Source organism: Chenopodium album, chromosome 2, assembly GCF_948465745.1.
Source record: "Chenopodium album chromosome 2, dcCheAlbu1.1, whole genome shotgun sequence".
NCBI lineage: Eukaryota > Viridiplantae > Streptophyta > Magnoliopsida > Caryophyllales > Amaranthaceae > Chenopodium > Chenopodium album.
Window position 1 is genome coordinate 11,825,143 of NC_137835.1, and position 20,070 is coordinate 11,845,212.

General features: G+C 31.3%; 1 protein-coding gene across 1 annotated transcript; it reads right to left on the bottom strand.

The window, feature by feature from the left end:
- Positions 1-15,000: 15,000 nt before the first annotated feature.
- On the bottom strand, positions 15,001-18,373 carry LOC145583097 (abscisic acid 8'-hydroxylase CYP707A2-like). The gene is made up of 7 exons (XM_081640246.1): positions 18,054-18,373; positions 17,625-17,943; positions 17,027-17,413; positions 16,619-16,793; positions 16,395-16,501; positions 15,849-15,967; positions 15,001-15,698 (listed from the first exon to the last, which is right to left on the bottom strand). The coding sequence occupies exons 1-7, from the start codon at positions 18,257-18,259 to the stop codon at positions 15,599-15,601; spliced, it is 1,413 nt and encodes a 470-aa protein (XP_081496372.1). The 5' UTR covers positions 18,260-18,373; the 3' UTR covers positions 15,001-15,598.
- Positions 18,374-20,070: the final 1,697 nt, after the last annotated feature.

Consider the following 20,070-nt stretch of genomic DNA (forward strand, 5'->3'; position numbering starts at 1 on the left):
TCACATGAAAAAGCCTTCGGCAATTCTAGCTGTGTCGTTAATCTTCTCATCAAAAGATATAGTTACAAACTATATACATGATCCAATTGTAGATTACTTAATAAAGTAATCATTTTTTTTTTTTTTTGAAAACTAATAAAGTAATCATTGTAAAAGACATTGGTTGAGTTTGGTGGTGAACTTACCTCATAACTTTGAGGTCATAAAATCGAGTTATACTAGCTACATTTGTTTGGGAGCACAAGGATTCCTTATTTTTTTAACATAAAACATAGCATGGATTACTTGGACAAAGCCCTAAATATATTACATTCTAACGTCCAAAGATTTGAATAAACCCAAAATTCTAACCCTGTACCAAGTTTAACAAAGGCCCCGTTTGGTTTAATGTAAAACATTTTCAATGGAAAATTAGTTTTCATGGAAAACATATTTTCAAAGAAAAACACAATTGCAAATTAGTTTTTCTTTGTTTGGTTGCATACAAGAAAAGTCCAAGAAAAAAAATAATAAAAAAATAAGAGTGGAAATGTAAGGATGAATGAAAGGGAAGAAAAAAAAAAGGTAAGGATAAGAGAGGAAAATATGGCTTCCGTTATTTTGGGAAGGAAAATGCTTTCCATTATTAAGGATGGAATTTTCCACCCTTGGAAAAATTGTTTTCCACCCCTTAACAAACCAAACAAAGGAACATGCGAAAACATGGAAAATTCATTTTCCTTAAAAACCTTTTACATCAAACCAAACATGGCCTAAGTGTGGAATATGGCCCCTTCATACGAATCGCAAGCTGACTCAAGTAGTGGGCCACAGAATTACGTTCCCTGGAAATATGACTAAGGATGACTGTCATATCCTTGTTTAAGTCCCTCCTAATGTCAATAATAACAATTGCCAATTCATGGTGCATATTATCAGACTCTCGGTTGAACATAGCTCCAATAACTTCAGCATCAATTTTCACCTCAAGATATGCACTGGAAAAGCACGAGCAAAGTTAAGACCCTCCCTCAAAGCAATACAATTCTACTTGAAGAGCCGATTTGGCATTGTACTTGTTGGAGTAGCCAAAGTACCACTCTCTGAAACCTCCTCCACCTCCTCCTTCCTCAGCATTCTTCCAAGCCCCATCTGTATTGAGTTTGATGAATCTAGCTCTTGGTGTTCCTTACCTCAGTGGCGATTCTAGTATGGGTTCAGTGGGTTCAGCTGAACCCATACTAGATCTGGAAAAAAACAAATAGATTTTCTGTAAAAAAAAAATAATAATAATTTATAAAGGGTTAAATATTAAATTATGCGCATAAATACAATACACAACATGTGGACTGCTGGTTAGAGCATTACTTTTAAGGAGAAAAGTCAGGGGTTCCAAACCCCAAATCTCGGTTTTTTTCCTTTTTGTTTTTTTGTTTTTTTTTGTTTTTTTTTTTACAAAAAAAACTTATCTCAAAATCTCCAATTCCCCCCAAATCCCAATTATACGAAGCATCACCCTCACAGTCTAACACCCTTCAATTCGTGAACTTCTTTTCATATCTTGAAAGTTTGTATCTGTTCTTCAATTTAAGTTTCGCTTTTAATTTTTAATTTTATTTTTAAGTTTTAAATTATTATTGAATTCAAAATTTGTTATATAATTATATTTTCAGTTATATTGTTAATTGAAGATTTGAAGTTGTGTTGATTGGAATTGTAAAGTTGTTAATTAATAAATGGGTATTTGGGTAAATGATGTGAATTGTGAAAATGTGAAATCAGAATTCGTGAAGTAGAAAGTAGAATGTTAATGTGTATATATTTTGGAATTGTGTCTTATAGTTTGGAGATGAAAGGATTAGAGTATTTTTGGAAAGAACATGTGTCAAAATCGCAAAAATCGTAGAAAGTCGAGTTTAATTGTAATTTTGTTAAACTTTTTATTGTGTGTTTTTTTTTTTTTTTATTGTTGTTGTACATGACATATATTGTGCACACCCGAATTAGCAAATGCAAATTTTATTTTGAATTATATGACACTATTTGATATCTAGTATTTGCTTGGAGAGTCCGAACCCATAACAAGCAATTCCTAGAATCGCCACGGCCTTACCTCCTCCCTAAGTGTTTGACCAATCTCACACGCAATCTAGATCATTTTTGTGGGATATTAATAATTCTATTTTTTTATATTTTTATTTTTAATTTTTACATCATCTTCACATATCTTTTTTTTTTATTTATGTCGTCCCACTTTATCTACCTTTTCTTACTCTAATTCACATTTTTCATACCTTCCTTGTAGTATAAAAAGTTACATTATAATGACTAATTGAATCCAACTTTATTAAATCCTTTAGAAGGAGTATGTAAAGCAAGATCTAATTTTACTCTCAAGTATAATAAAAGCTAGTTCTAAATTACTAATACACACAATAAAAGTGAGTATTATTGTTAGTTGAATCCCTATAATAATTCAAGTGAAGTTGACAAGTTATAGAGATTCATGGATAGAGTCTCTTTATAAGAACATTCCTAGAAGCATCCTTATTTACACTTTGTTTGGATAGGAAGAAATGGAAGGAAAAGAAGAGAAGAGAAATGGAGGGGGACAAAATCTCTTGTTTGGGTAAAAGATTGGGGGAAGGAAAGGGAAGGAGAGGGAGGGATCTATTTTCCCTCTCTCTATAATAACCATAATCTCTCCAAAATTGGAGAGATTTGGAGGAAAAATGGAGCTCACCTCTCCCTCCCTTTCTTTTCCCTTCCCTTCCTCCATTCTCCCTCCCCTTCTTTTCTTTCCTTCTTTGCTATCCAAACAAACCGTTAACCTTTGATATTGTTTATGTTAATAATTATTGCCTAAAAAAGTCAACGGTATGGGGGCATTAACCGCATCACATAGTGTTAATAAAAAATAATTAGCTATAAGAGTTGTCGATTTGACTTGTAATTTGTAAATATGTTATGCCTTTGTCAATGCTTTAGAATTTTATATCAAATATCAATTTTGTTTTTAAGGGCAACGATAAGATTTAACAATAAACAAATAATTAAGTGTTGTTTGATTGAGGAATCCATTGTAGTAAAGAAATACGCAATGATTTTACGATTCATTAGTTTGTCCTCTTGATACTTCTTCAACTTGTTATCTCTTTCATAGGATGATTTATCACCCTTTCCATGACTTTCTTGCACTCTATGTTTTCCCTATCTCTACTTCGATCTATGTTGTTCCCTATAGATCCCTAGTATATATGTAATACTTCCTCCGCCTATTATTTACATGCTAATTTTATTAATATGTCACATTAATATTCGGATCAGATAATCGTGTTTGGGTTACTTTTGCTGAATCTTAATTACACTAAAGAATACTTTACTTAGAGTTCCTAAAGCTTAGTGAAAATTCTACTCGTTCTACTCTTAAGTCCTTAATAATCCTCCCTCCAAAAAATTGCCATATTTGACTTTTTAAGGTCAAATGTTATATTTTTTAAGGTCAAATGTTATATAAACTTGTACCATACTTTAAAACTAATTTACAAAAAAAACAACATTATTAATTGAGATCTAGTTAAGACATATTTAATTTCAATTTTAGATTATTAAATTTTTTTATAATTTATTTTACTGCGTAAATAAAATAAAAAGTATTCTGAAAATTGTAAAAGTCAAATGTCACAATTAATTTGATACAGATATTTGAATAGTACTCCACATTGCACTAATCAAGTCAAAGAAAGATCAATGCAACTTGATGGTTATGGAGGGCCATCATAATAATAATTTTTAAAAAAAAATGTGATTATTTAAAGCCATAAATCAATAATTAGATGTAACTCATGTAAGAGGTACGGACGGTTTAGGAGTGTCAAAGAGCAAAGATAGTCAAAGAAAGATCTAAAGCATAGACGGCTATGATTAATTAGTCATTATTACTATTATTATTATTATTATTATTATTATTATTATTATGAAAACATAATATCATAATTACGTGTAAAGCGTACGGTCTGCCACTTGCGTTAGTCATCTCCAGCAAATTTGTAAGGTATCACGTGTCCCCACAATCTGTACAATACGGCCTGTACGAATACGCTGCACTGCATTCCAAAATTATTGATTCTCGTATTTATTATGACAGCAGCTCTTGTATCATACGGTCTAATTATGGAAACATCTAGACATCTAGTCTACTTTCAAAACAAGCATTTAAATTTAAAATTAAAATTATGTACTCTCTCGGTCTTTATATTACATTTCTACTTCTAACATTTATTCCTCACATAATAGAGAGAAGTAGAAATGTAATTAGAGACGAAGGGGGTATTGTTTTACTGTAATAATTTGAAAAGTGGTTAACAGTAGAAGAGGGGTTTAACTATGGGCTATGTTCAATTCAACTTTTTAAGCAAATATCGTCTTTTGCATTTGTATTTCGTAAGTGATCTCATAAAACCATACTGAATCATATCATATACTTACATTTATATTTGGGTTTGTCAATCGCTAATTACTTTTCCTTTTGTTATTATATAAATTTGAACATCATAATTGGAAACGGGGAATTATATATTAAATCATATCTCGTACAACGTTATCTTCAGTAATTGATTTTTAAATAAGGCTAAAGTTTAATTCAGTTCAATTAAGCTCACTTTGGCTCTATTTAGTTTAGCTCTATTTAGTATAGTTTTATTAATAATAATAATTCAATTTAGTTCAGCTTAAGATAATAGAGTTTTCCTCCACTTTTTAATATATGCATATTTTAACTTATCAGTATATACCAGTAAGTAAAAATAGTCATTGTTAGAATATATATAGTGTAAAAAGTCAAAACAGTGCATCTATAAGGAAACTAAGAAACTAAGATAGTGTTAACTAATCTAGCTTTGAGATTACAGAGTTAGAAGAGCTACAAACTTGAGTCACATATCATGTATACGTATAAATTAGTACTCTAAGTCCAAGGTGATAAGGACAACATAACTAATCATAAATGATTAAGTCAAGTTGCAAATCGTACTTCCTATATATTGAACATAGCCTCATTGGGATTCACAAATCACACCTAGCAATGTGGATTTACTAATTTTTTATGTTGGTAGAATTTTAAGGCCACTACCTTATTTTGATCTTTGATGTATGTATTCATCTTACTATGTGCATTTCATCTAGTGTTAATCTAGAAAAACCATCTTTCTTAAGTCTAAAAACAACCCTAAATCCAAGGATTGTAAGTGGATTTGTTGTTTGCTAGCTGGTCATTTGATATCTTTGTGTCCTCTAGCAGACCGCTTTCTCCTTCTTACTTGCGTTTTTTTTGTTGGTTAGTTAAGACAAAAAACAAAGATGTAAGATATCATCATAATCTTGTACTTAGACATTACTAGACACTCGAATTCTCTTGTAAAAAATACGAGACTTCACTTTACACTCTACTTAAGATGGGAAATACTTAGTCATTTAAGTTGTTGGGATTAATATGAAAAGAGTACAATAATATATATAGAGACTAATAATTTGGTTTACTATTATCAATAGTAAAACAATATTATTAGATAATATGAACATAAATTATTCAATATGATTGACTAAACACTTAAGTAATTAACAAACAATGGTTCATTGAACTTTGAAATAAATAAGTAAAAAAAAAAATAATAAGCTAAGATAAATTTATTATTAGATGAGTGATTCATAAGCTAGTAATTGTTGGTTCATAGCCAATTATATGGAATAAATTGATACATAAAATCACAGATCCATAATCACTTCCAATCATTTAGTAAAGTTGCAAGTAGCTAAAGTGGGAGTTTATCAAAGCAATTTATTCCTAGTCCTAATGAGGCTAGATCCTAGTTGCTTCCTTCTTCTAGACCGCCTATTTTTGTCCTATACTAAATGTATTAAACAAATAATTTTTGAACATTTTCGAAGGTTTTTAGCTGGATGGGCCACTTATTTATTTATTTATATGTTTATTTAATATTTTATTTAATTATATGGGTATAATTATTGGATATTAAAAATAAAAAAATAAAAATTAAAAAAAAAAATTAAAAAAAAAAAAGGCAAAGGCACAAAATTCAAGGTCCACGGCATCAACTTGGACTTACGTAGAGTAGCAAGTAGTAAGGGACCAGGTTCTACTTTGGGAACACAATCTTAGACTATAAACAACAATTATGGAATTATTTTTATTTTTTAATGATAGAAATTATTCAAAAAAGTCTTTTTGTCAACAAAATTTAAGCTTTTACTTTCAATCCGTTGAAGGAAACCAGGAATTAATTGGTCAATTATGTCGATGCTACTTTTGGAGTTTATAGTGATTTTGATTTTAATTGATTTTGGTGGATTTTGATGTTGATTGTAAGCTTGGTGATGAAAGTATGTCACTTCGTATGTTATTACGGAGTAGTTTTGATTTCTCTTATGTGATTTACATATTTATAGAGGGTAGTTTTATCTTCAGACTATGGTCCTGTTTGATAATTGGTTTTTTGGTAGCTTTTTTATTAGCTTTTGGCTACAAAAATATTTGATAAATTGTCTTTTTTTTCGGTGAAAAAGCTACAATGAGTAGCTTTTTTGTTGGCTTTTGGTTTGTTGGCCCATAAATCATCTAATAAACAGCTAACAATTAAATTTATCAAACACTTTTATAAACAACTAGCTTAAACAATCAATTCAGAAGTCATTATTAAATAGCCAAATATTCCAACTGGTCAAACAAGCCTTGTGAACCAATCAATTGTCAACCACCAACAACCATTTGCCAAACAAAGCTTATCTTGATATAACCTCCATTATTTTTCCTTAAAAAAACCACCACCTTTATGATAACACTACAACAAAAATCAAAAAATTGAATTTCACCACCACTTTACTAACGTCATCCAAAAAAACAACACTGGATCTCATAACGTACACGTGTCAGTTATCTATTGGAATAAAAGAAATAAAAAAAAAAGGAAAAATGGAAAAGAAAAATCCAACCTTTGCACTTTTTCCTCCCAAAAATCCAACCTTCATTTTATTCCTCAAAAATCCAACCTTTATACCCCACCTTCTCTAAAAGATCCATTTGACCTTTAACTTGTTTAACAGGCAGTTTATAATAATTATTATTTTTTTTAATTCTACAAATTTCCCTTCTCACTCACCCTCTTTCTCTCTCCTCCTCATAAACGGAAACAACCAACCCACCCACCAATTCCTCCACCACAAAACGGAAAACAACCCCAACAACCCTCCACATCATAAAATGCAGCCACTGCTCACCTCCTTGCCTCCCCAAAACCCAACCACCTGCTGCCCCGAAACCCTAAGATCCGCCCACCTGCCACCCCGAAACCCCAAGACCCACCCACCTGCCGCCCCGAAATCCCCAATGCCACCCTCCTGCCGCTCCAATATCCAACCCCGACTCTGCCGCGCTCCTCCATCGGAGCTCTAATCTTCTCTCCAACCATGGCTTCGCACTCGGGCCGACTCGACTCAATTAACTCAAAAATGCCGAACAATTTCAGCCATTTTCTTCATCTTCGCAAATCTCTGGTTCAAACCACGGTGTTTACATGAATCAATTATTCCCCAAATCGAATTCAAGCTTCAAAGTAAGCAGCGAAAATTCATTACAAGCCAATGTTCTTAGATTAAGCGAAGATGTATTCTTGGTTGATTCATGAATTAGAACCCCTAGAATTTGTTTACAATACGAGTTAATTGGGGTGAAGAACAAGAACAAAATTAGAATTTGGTAGTTGGTGATTAACAAGCAGATGTTGGAGAGGTTATTCATTGATTTGGTTGTTGGTGATTCGATTGGCTGGGTGGTTTAGAGTTGGTACGGTGGTTTGGAGTTGGTACGGTGGGAGAATGGGGTTTCTAGGTTCAGGTGGGCGGTGCGCGGTGGGGATAGGGTGGTCAGGGAAGGAGGGTGGGGAGGGTGGGGCGGGGTTTTCAGAATTTGTTTTGCTTTTTTTTTTCTTTTAATTATTTTTGTTTTTTAATAATAAAAAAAATTATTGACCAATTAATGGCTGACACTTGGCATATAACTTGCAAAAATCGGTCATCAACAGGTAATGGATATTTTGGAGAAGGTGAGGTATAAAGGTTGGATTTTTGAGGAATAAAATGAAGGTTGGATTTTTGGGAGGAAAAAGTGCAAAGGTTGGATTTTTCTTTTCCATTTTTCCTAAAAAAAAACCTAAAATCCTAACCTAGCCACCACCCCCACCGTCGGCAGCGCTAGTTCCCCCTCCCCTACCGCCATCACCCCAAACCCCGTTGTCGGCTCCCCTAGATGACCACCCTCGACCGACAAAACCAGCCCAACCGACAACCCTCGACCATCAAAACCAGCTCAACTGTACCCAACCTCAACCCCGATATAATTTATGGGCGTGGGTTTGGTTCAAGTGAGGGTGAAGGTGAAAGGACTAGGGAGATTTTTTGGGCCTGGGTGTGAATTGGGGTTTCGACGACAGTTTTGGGTAGAGGAGGGGAGTTCGGCGACTGTGGGGGTGATGTTGCTGAGGCAAGTGGTGATGGTACGATTTTGGCGACGATGGTGTTAGCGGTTGGTGAGGCGATGGAGTTCCGACAACTTGGTTGGGTTTGCGGCATGGGGCTGGCCGGCGATGGTGTGTAGGAAAGTCGGTGGTGGAGGTGGTGGCTGGGTTAGGTTTTAGTTTTTTTTTTTTTATTTTTTTTTTTATCTTTTTTTAAACCAATAAGTATGTGACACGTGTCTGTTGTGGGCCCCACTAACGGATTACATCCAATAATCCATTATGTGGTTGTGGAATTCAATTTATACGTGTCTATTGTGGGCCCCACTAACGGATTCCATCCAAGAATTCGTTATGTGGTGGTGGAACCTAATTTTTGCGTTTTTTTGTGGTGTTATAATAAAAGTTTTTTTTAATGTTCTAATCCATTTTTCATCTTTTTTGTAGTGTAATTTTGCAAAATATCCTTATAGTTTTAATTAGTAAAAATCGTTTGATCAATAAACAAACAAAATTGAACATTTAATTTTTACTTTTAATCGATCAAGAAAAATTACTCCTTAGGTTTAACTAATCCCTAAAAACGACATCCCCACCAGCGAAACCACCGTGCAGCAGCCCTGTAAAAAACCAGTCACCCAACCTCTGACAGCCCAACCTCTCAATGGCAATTGCACCCAAATTGCCACCACAAGAAGCCTGACGCAAATGAAGGAAAACGACCACAAATCCACCAAATTTCTTCTTAAATTAATTTGGAATCTTCGCATTATTCAAGTCTCAACGTTCTGTTAAAGCTTCAATTGATGATTCTACGAAGATTAATCTAGAAATTGCTGCAAGATCTGGGGAAAATTGTTAGGGTTAATTAAAAAGGAGGTTTTGTGGTGGCGGTTGGGTGGTTTAGGGTTATGGGGAGGGGGTAGTGCCGGCTTTGGCGTCGTCGTAGGGGAGAGGTGCAGTGTCTGGGCAAGCCGTTAGGAGAAGTCTGTCGGAAATTCGGCTGGTGGTGGTGGTTGTCGTGAGTTGGGATTGGGGATGATTTTTTTGTTTTAGGTTTTTTTTTTTTAAAAAAAAATTAATATATATTTTTTAATTTTCAGCGCTCACACGACGACACATGTTACGAAAAAGCCATTTTATTTTTACCTCTTTAACCGGTTACCAGTCACTTAGGCCTATTTGAGCAGATGACCCCCAAAGTTGGGATTATTTAATAATAATCGAAAATTGGGATTATTTAAAACGAATACAAGAAAGTTGGGGTTATTTTTACTAATTTTTCCAATAAAAATAAGATAGTGAAAATTGGTTAAATAAATTAAGGTAGCTAGTGAAGTTGGGTTTATTAAAGTTCAGTTTAAATAAAAAGTGATGTTTGATTGTAATGATCGAAGGCGGCAAAACGATTAGACTTTAAAGGGGGGAAAATTGGATAAAATGAGGCTATAGTTGGAGAAGGTGGCAATAGTAAAAATTAGTTTCAACCAGCAATCACAATAATTTTACTTTTAGTAAATTTTGGTGATAACGAAGTAATTGGGATGACTCTATTGTCAAGGCCATTGCAATGATTTTAAGGGTCCTATTCTAAAATGAAAAAAATAGGCCCTTAATAATTTGAAATCATACAAAATTTTAATTTTTAACCTATTATTTATGCCATACACAATTAGATAATCCTTATATATTGGGAAGATATTTAGCAGCTTGATAAGAATAATTATGAAAAATAAAAATTAATTGCTTAAATGATTTGTCGTTGTTACAGAATACGAATCGTTTATCTTTAATTTGGCTGAAATTAACTTTTTTACGTCGAAAATTTTGGAATGGAGAAATGTACATTACAATTTCATGGAATTGAATTGATGAAATTGTGAAAATACTAATTTGAATTGATAGAAGAATATGAAAAGTGTTAGAAATTAATATGGTAACTTGGATTAATAGAGGGAATATGTTGTGCATTACAAATAAGGAGGCTCTTGAGAGTTGTAGCATTAAAAAAAATTAAATAAGAATTGAATATATATATATATATATATATATATATATATATATATATATATATATATATATATATATATATATATATATATATAGGCAAAAGCTAATGAGCGCCCCCGGGGCGTTGGATAAGATAATTAAAATGCAAATATTAGAGTAAAATTAACATTAATTACACTGAACGACGCGTGATTTTGTCATGAATTCCTAACTTAATACCATTTCAACCAATATAATTTATCTTTATCTAACGCCCCGGGGCGCTCGTTAGCAAGATCGATATATATATAGGCCCTCTAATAACCGGAGCCCTATGCTATGGAGCACTTGTACTCCCTATTCTACGCCCATGTCTATTATATTTCTCCTTTTTTTTCAGCTGCAACACACATTTTATCACAATATTTAAGAAAAGTGGACCTCACATGATATAATACACTTAATATGAGGAGTATATATTCAAGTGGATCATGAGCTTTAAAAAAAGTAATGTACAATTTTCACCATATAAACCTGTCTTTTATAGTGTGTTGAATTATTGTGACATTTCTATTTTAGAAAAATGTTACAACTATAAAGAAACATAGGAAGCATATATCCGCTCGTCCATGAATGTGGGACAAGTGGCACAAATATACCACCTATTTATGTCAACATGTTTACAATTTTCAATTACAAATATTGTCTAGAATAATCCCAACTCTGCCTTATTTGATGAAAATAATCTCAAGTTCGGATTAATGCTTAATATTTTGCATTTAAACGGCAAACCAGTCATCCAATTGGTTATAACAAGTTACCGAACTCGTGTCACCACGTGATTGGTAAAAAAATTTTTTTTAAAAAGTGACAGACCTGCCACCACCGAAACCTCCTCTGCCCCTTCCACCTTCGCAACCCCCTTCTCTTCCCCGTCTAGATATCGGCCCCTCCATTCCATTCCATGTTTTGGCCCCTTTCCCTGTACGGATTCCAAATTCCAGCTCCCCTCCCTATTTCGTCCTGATGTTGGCCCCCTTCCCTTCCCCGTCAACCATTTACCACCCCTTGTTTAGGGTGGTTTTGAGGGTGGGGCTAGGGAAGAGGGTGGCTGGGTTAGTGGTTGGCTTATTTTTTTACCAAAAAAATGACATCGATTTCATTTGAATTCAATTTTTTAAAAAATTTTAATTTATGACCAATTACGTGGTAACACGTGACACTAAACCCAAAAAAGTTTACTTGTTTAACCGGTCACTAGTCAAGTGAGACCACTAGAAGCAAATTCAAATTAAAGTTCAGATTATTAAAAAAATAATTCAAAATTGGGATTATTTTCGGATTTATTCCAGCAAAATAGACAAAATTGAGTTTATTCTGGGCACGCAAATTTTCCTTTTCTATTGTTTTAAACTTGTAGAAAAAACCATAAATATAAATTGTATGGATCAGACTTTTCGGAGTAACCCAAATTTAACCTTTATTTATTTATTTATTTATTTTTGCAAATTTAGTTAGTTCATAATTTATGCAAATATAAATTGTATGGATCAGACTCATCGGAGTACATTTTTTTTAAGGCAAAAGATAGTCATATTTGTTTGCAAAATTCTACTTCACATATATAAAAACACTTTGTTCAACAAAACACAATTTTTGATTGGTCAAAGTTTAAGTACCAACGAGGAAAAAGTTTGATTTGTGAAACTATGTTTTAATAAGAAAATTACAATCTCAATCAATTTTACTGTAGATATGCCTTTTCGCACAAAAATTAAGTTAAGATCATAGTTTTTTTTTTTTTTTTTGATAAGATCATAGTTGGGTCCAACTTTTTGGAAAATATTGTATTTCCGATCTAACTTTTTTCTACTTAGGGTCTGTTTTAATTGACTGAACTCAGATGAACTGAACTGAACTGAAATGAAATGAATATTTTATAAGAGAAGGAAATTAGGAGTTGAATTGAACTGAACTTATTAGAGCTGAAATGAACTGAACTGAAAATAATTGTATGAGAACAGACCCTTAGTGTTTGCCTGTTTGGGGTCTAGAATAGTTTTTCCGGTGAGATTTAATTGATTGTGTGCAAAAATTGAAAAAACAACCAATTAGAAAAATTGAAAAACTTGGACCCTTCTAGTATTTTGTTTTTAGTTATAGGGATATCATTTCCTATATGATGATACTTTTTATTATTGATAATAATTAACTTTTTTTTTTTGTAAGTAAATTATATATTTAGCTTATTTGTTATTTAATAATAATTCATGTTTCATTTCAATAAATATGTAATAAAAAGAGAATCAATAAATATTGTTATATTTCACAATTTTTAAGATAATTTTTCATTAATTAAAAGTGTTACATTGATAATAATACTAAGAATTAAATTAATAGTAAAATCTTTTAATATACTAAGATTTGAAACAATCTAATAAAATATGAATCTTATTTATTAAACTTAAATTTTAATAAAAAAAAAAATATGCATAATTGACATATCGTATTAGGGTCTGTTCACATTTACTGAGATGAGCTGAACTGAACTGAGTTGAAATGAATATTTTATGAGAGAAGGAAATTTGGAGGTTAACTGAATTGAACTGAACTGATTGGAGTTGAACTGAGCTAAACTGAATTAAAATTAAGCTGAAGTGAATAGACCCTTATTGTGATTTTTTTTATAGATTTTATCGCACCCTTATTTTAGAGAATTCAGATACAGCAAAAAATCAAATATTATTTTGTAAATAATTATGATATTAATTTTTTTATGAAAAATATTTATTTTTATAAATTACTAAGTCTTACGGAGTATTATAATTATTTTATTGTTTGAAATAAATCAGATAATTTGTCAGCCATAAAAAAAAGTGTTTTTGTCAAATTAAAAAAAAAAAATTCTTAAAAGCGTCTAAATTATTCACAATAATTTAGAGAACTAAATTAATTTGAAAAAGTGGTATATGTATTCCACATTGTATTAAATTTTATTATTAACTAGTTTTGTACCCTGTACGATGCCCGGGTTGTTTATGGAATTTTAAGATAAAATTATATTATAATTCAATTTAATTGATTGAAAATAGAATTCTTAATTAACTTTTTTTTTTCTACAAAGTCTATCTTTATTTATCCAACGTGGTACGACACTTGGCGAAAAGTTAAAATGGTATACGATGTTGTCTTGTGGCTTAATTATAAGTTTATTATTTGGTATTTTATCGAAAATAAAACTCTAAACTAACCCTCTTATTCTAAAATTCTATCCTAATTTGTTTGAAAAAAGAATTTTTAACTAACTTTTTTTATCTTAATTATGAATCTATTTTAATCTATCCAAGGTGATGCGACACTTGGCGAAAAGTTAGAATGCCAAGTGTCACAATTTCGTGACCTGGCTAAAAGTTTAGCTTTATATATTAGTTATATGATTTGGAATCTTTGTATAAAATTTACAAAAACTTTTGTATACCTCCGGTTTACACTAATATTAGTGTACATCGAGCAGTATAAGGGTAACTTTTAGCTAATTTTAGGGTAACTTTTTGCCTTTTTTTGGGTAACTTTAAACATAATACAATTTTTATATAAATCAACAACAAGAAAACTTTTATAAAGGTAATTTAATTACATTCAATCACTAATAATTGATTTTTAGTCATTTAAAATTTAATTCTTTACTAATAAAGCGTAGATAATTTTTATTTGAATTGGTTACTTTAACTCATATTGGGGTAACTTTTATTCATTTCAGGGGTAACTTTTAATCACTTTAGGTTATCTTTATAATGGATGTACAATAATTATTGTACACCCGATTTTTTTAAAAGTTTGTTTTATTAGTTATTTCTATAATTAAATGCATTAAGGGTATAAATTTATTAGATAAGGGGTCTAACTTTTTTACAAGAGTCTAACTTTTTTATCTAAGGTTAATGGTGAGTTAAACTAAGGTTTACTCACCGGAATTTCTAACCTAGATCCCAAAAACAAAGTAAAAAAAAGTTGGACCCCAAATACCGTATTTATCAAAAAGTTGGACCCTATTTGTTATCTTAACTCCACAAAAATTAGTTATGCAAAGTTAAAAGTTCTAATTTTCGATTGATAAAAGTTGAAGTATCAACGAGGCAAGTTATCGCAGTGATTTTTTTGGTCAAATAGGAGTATTACTTAATAATATTAAATCACATACGTAGGGCCTATTCTCATTGACTGAACTGAGCTGAACTGAACTGAACTGATTAGAGCTGAACTGAATTGAACTCAAATGAATATTTTATAAGAGAAGAAAATTAGGAGCTGCAATGAACTAAACTTATTAGAGCTGAACTGAAGTGAACTTATTAGAGCTGAACTGAAAAATAGTAGGAGAATAGTCCCGTAGTGTGGTTGTTGTTGTTTTTTTTTTTTTTTTTTTTTTTTTTTTTTTTTTTTTTGATGAAATTATGTAATCATGAAACTTATTAGGCTTATAGCCATTCTACCAACATGCAAAGGTAAGAAATTTATTGTCAAATAGAATTCTCATTCACTTGCCTTGCGGCATCTTGTAAAAATCATACTAACCCTGATCATCACGACCTAATCTAAATTTACAATTTTTCAAGAATTATTCTTTACGGACTTCTTGTTTTTTTTCCTACCCTTAGGAAAGAATTACAGTCTAAAAATAATTAGGGCTAAAACAAAGAAACAATAAAAAATATTATGACTACTATTAACCTACTATAGCTTGAAACTAAGAAAGTTCCTTTCAAAATTTGTTGCTATGAGGAGAACCTTTTGTACAATTGCTGTGGCTCCTCTCTTCTTATTTCCCATTTACGGAGTACTATTTATTTCCTTGAAGGCTGGTTCTTGTCTTGATCTCTTCCGTTCACTTCAAATCATAACATAAAGAACACGATCCAATCCGTTTAATTGAGTTATCAGCTCTACTTTACTCGTTATTTTTCTCATCCAAGAATTCTTTTTCCGGACTTAGAAAACACTTTGGATATGAATAAAGATTGTTTTCCTCATCTCAAATCCAATATCATTTAATTTTGTGTTCCTCTTGATCATAATAAGATCCCAATTTTAGGACTCTTAAGCTAATCTTGACTTTTGAGGGATAATTTAATGGGAAGACCATTCTGGGGAAGTGCAAATGGGCCATACTGAATTTCGTTTTGTGGGCCAATGATAGACCATCTGCAAAAAAAATAAAACCATGATCAGAAAAATATCACAACTATTTAACTAACATTAAATACACTATTTATAGAAACTAATAATTTATTTTATTTTTTTCATGTAATTTTTTTTTTTTTTCAAAGTTAGATAATAGTGATAAAAATGTACCTGTACTTTGTGGTTATGTGATGTAACATAACAAGAATCTCTAGCTTTGCCAGTTCATTGCCAGGACATGAGTGGATCCCACTGCCAAATGGCAAAAATGTATTGGGTTTTGGTGCCACCTGTAGAAAATAAAAATAACACTTTGAGTACAAAATCTTGATTTGACTTGATTGTATCAAATAAGTTCATGAAAATATGAAGATATGCAACATAGGTAGATCATGAAAATCATGAGTAAACTTATTAGCAAGATTGGTCAACCAACTTGCTAAAATTCAAATACAAAGTGAATGATAGTGAAAATACATATTTTATTTCAAAAAAACCTTTCATCATACATAGAGTTTGAGATTATTATGAGAATTTAACGCTGAATTAAGTAAAATATTGAGTTGATTCAAAATGTAAACTTAATGTAAAAACATGGACCTTTAAAAAGGTTGGTGAAATATACCCTTAATATAGTAAGGTTATTTCTAGTATGTCCGATAAATTATTTAATTTAGAAAAGGTAAAAATAAAAAGAGAAAAACTTTTGATAATTACCTCAAATCTAGAAGGGTCAAACTTCTCAGGCTCAGGGAAATTTTCAGGACTATGGTGAATATTCCTGAATAATGGGAGTACTTTCCACCCTTTAGGAATTAGGTACCCTATAATCCAAAAAAAAAAAAAAAAAAAAAAATTGTTAGAGAGAGAAAAACAAATATAGATTTAGAGAGAGAAAAAAGTGGGAAAACTAATTAGGGTAGGGAAACAAAAATACTGACCTTCATACTCAACATCTTCAACAGCTTCCCTAAAAGTGAAGGATAAAATTGATGCTACCCTTAATGTTTCTTGGAATACCCTTATTGTTAAGGGCATTTTCTTGGTATCTGCCCAACAAAGTACCTTTTCTTCACCACTTTCCTTTTTTTCTTTAATTATTGCTTCTTGTTCTTCCTGAAAAAATGTCACCATTCCACAAATCTTTTTATTAGCCCCACATAACCTTAACATTTGGAAAACTTTTAATGGTTCCTATTTTGTTAGATAAGATCAATTACGACCACGTATGTAGTCCTCTTACTCGACGACTGTTTAATTACAGTGTCGCATAAGAGAACTATCAGTCGATAAAATTATATATATATGATTGATTTGGAAGTACGTTGAAATAATCACTGTGTATATACCGTGACAGCTTGAAGTACAGAGGGGTTGTCCGCGAGGTACTTAAGGATCCAAGTAAGGACACTCGCGGTAGTGTCTCTCGCGGCAAAAATGACACCAATGACGTTGTCAGCAATTTGTTCGTCGGTGAGGGATTCTTTGTCACCCATAAAGGAGGATAGCAAGTCTTGGTGGTCCTTTTTCATCTCTCTTCTAGTTGATATGATTTGGGCCAATATTTGGGCCAATTCTTTCCTAGCTTTCATGGATTTATTGAAAAGTGTTCCTGGTAAATTGATTGGCATTGAATTATACCCTTTTTCTAATATGTAGTAACACCTCTTTAGATCTTCTCTGTAGTTCACCTCATCCTTTCCAAATATTGACAACAGAGCCACATTGAATGTGTACTGCAAACAACAAAAATTAAAAAAAATAAATTATCCCAATTTACATAAATACAAAATAATCCTTAAATGATTACTGTCCGGAATTAGTTGTGACGTTCAGAATACAATCTGAACTAGTAAATGTCGTGTTCAGAATGTATTCTGAACTTTTCTGTAATGTGACAACTAAATCCGCACATTTTTATTTTTATTTTTTTCGGGTGAAACTTACAGTTTTCATCTCTTGGAAGGTGTTGATGAAGGATCCTTCAAGAGACTTAAGGGATTGTGAAGCAATCAAGTCGATATCAGGAACAAAGCTTCTGATAGCCCCAGGCATGAAGGATTGAAGAACAAGCTTCCTAAGTTTGGCATGGTAATCACCTTGGTGGAAAAAGATAGCTTGTTTACCCAACATCCTTTCTTTACTAGCAGGAAATGTTGGTTTGAACAAATTTGATCGAGTTGAAAGAACAAATTTAGCTGCATCCGGGCTAGAAATCATCACACATGGACATCCCAATATGTGTGTCTTAAAAACGGAACCATACCTATAACAAAATTAAAATAGAGAAGTTTAGTACCTAATTATAACTGGAAAATTAAGATACTGCCTAAAAAATGATAGATAACACACAAAAAAGATGAAAAAATGACTAACTTTTTAACTTTGTCTGCAAAGAAGACATTTGGGTTTTGTGAGTAGAGTTGGAAAGTTTCGCCTATGTAAGGCCATCCTAAGGTACCCGGAGGAAGGGATAGTTTAGGAAATCGGCGACCGGAGAAGGCGAAAACAGGGGATTTCAGGGCATAATTGAGGATCAAAATTGCACCTAATGTTACAAAAGCCACCAAAATGATCACCATTTTTATATGTTTGTATTGTATGATGTTGTAGTGAGTTTTGTTATTTATAGTATATAAGAGAAAGAATGAATAAGAATAAGAATAAGAATAAGAATAAGAATAAGAATATTAATGAATAAGAATGATAATGATAATGATAAAAATTAACTAGTAAGTAGTAGTAAGTTAATTACTAGTAGTAATGTTTTGAGACAAAAAAAATAAGTTTGCGATGAAATTGTGAAGATGTTTAGGTGTATTTATAGGGAACGAAAGAAAGGAAGAAGAGGTGAATGAGTCTTTCAATTACAGCTCGAATTCCACACACGGATTCTCCCTCCAGCTCATGTCATCTCTCTTTCTAGAGAGAGAAAACTTAGAGAGAGAAATTGCACGTGTCACTTCTTGAGCTTATAGAGCTCTTTTTTTTTTTTTTTTTTTTTGAATAGTTATAGAGCTCATTTAAGAGCTATTGGTTGACTATCATTATTCTATTCATTATTTTAATTACTATATTTATTTGATTAAACAATTAGTAGAAACTACTTTGTACTGGTATTAGCTTAACTACAATAATATGCTTTCAAAAAAAAAAAAAAAACTACAATAATATACTCTCTCTGTTTTCTAATTAAAGTGTAATGTTTTGACTTTTTGCACTATTTGTGGAATTCATTTTGACTAATGTTACTGATTTATATATAAGAAGGATCTTGCTAACGAGCGCCCCGGGGCGTTACATATGGATAAATTATATTGGTTGAAATGATATTAAATTAGGAATTCTTGACAAAATCATGCGTCGTTCGGTGTAATTAATGTTAATTTTACTCTAATATTTGCAATTTAATTCTCTTATCTAATGCCCCGGAGGCGCTTATTAGCTTTGCCATATAAGAAATAAAATATAATTATGTGGATACTTATTGGAACCATCTTAATGAATAGTAATCGGTTTAATTATTACTTATTAATAATTAAAGATATTATTAGTCAAATTTTTGCATCAATATGTGTGTCAGGAGAAATGATACACTTAAAAAAAAAAAAAATCCAGGGAGTATTTATTTTATCATTGAGTTTACAATCACAAGACTTTGTTTGATGATAGTCCCCCTATTTTATAATAATTGCCACATTTTAACCTTTTTCACTTCTTCTCAAAAAAAAAAAAAAAAAAAAAAAAAAAAAAAAAAAAAAACCTTTTTCACTTTTGTTTGATAAACTTGAATATGACCTTAGTAATTTTTATTATAGTAAGGTTTAATTGTAGATTGTCAAACTCTTACATTAACACATGTAATTATTTTGACTCTATCCATTATTATGAAATAGATAGAGTAATCTTATCTCAGTTATCTAAGATAATTGATATGAGTTTCAAATGTAATAATTTTGACTCTAATCCATTATTATGAAATATATAGAGTACTCTTTTAAATCTTAGTTAATTACCTAAGTAAATTTATATGAGATTTTGTTATGTAGGGTAAGATCAGATCATTGTAAGATATAATCGTTGTGCTGTCTCTAGTTATTGTAAATTTAGTTCCCACTATGATTTATTTCCCTTTCAGTGTTAGAAATTACTGTGATTTGTTATCCTTATCTAGGTAGCTAATCTAGTTTTTACACCTAAACAAAAATTCTAAAAGTTATGTCATAAAATTTGGTACACGTGTATATGAGTATATCTATCATTAGTATATTCAAAATTACAATTTCTTTCTTGTAAAAATAAATAAATAAATTACAATTTCTTTCAGGAAATTTTAGAAAATAACACCACCAAAACACAAATTTTGATAATAACACCATAAAAAAAAAATAAA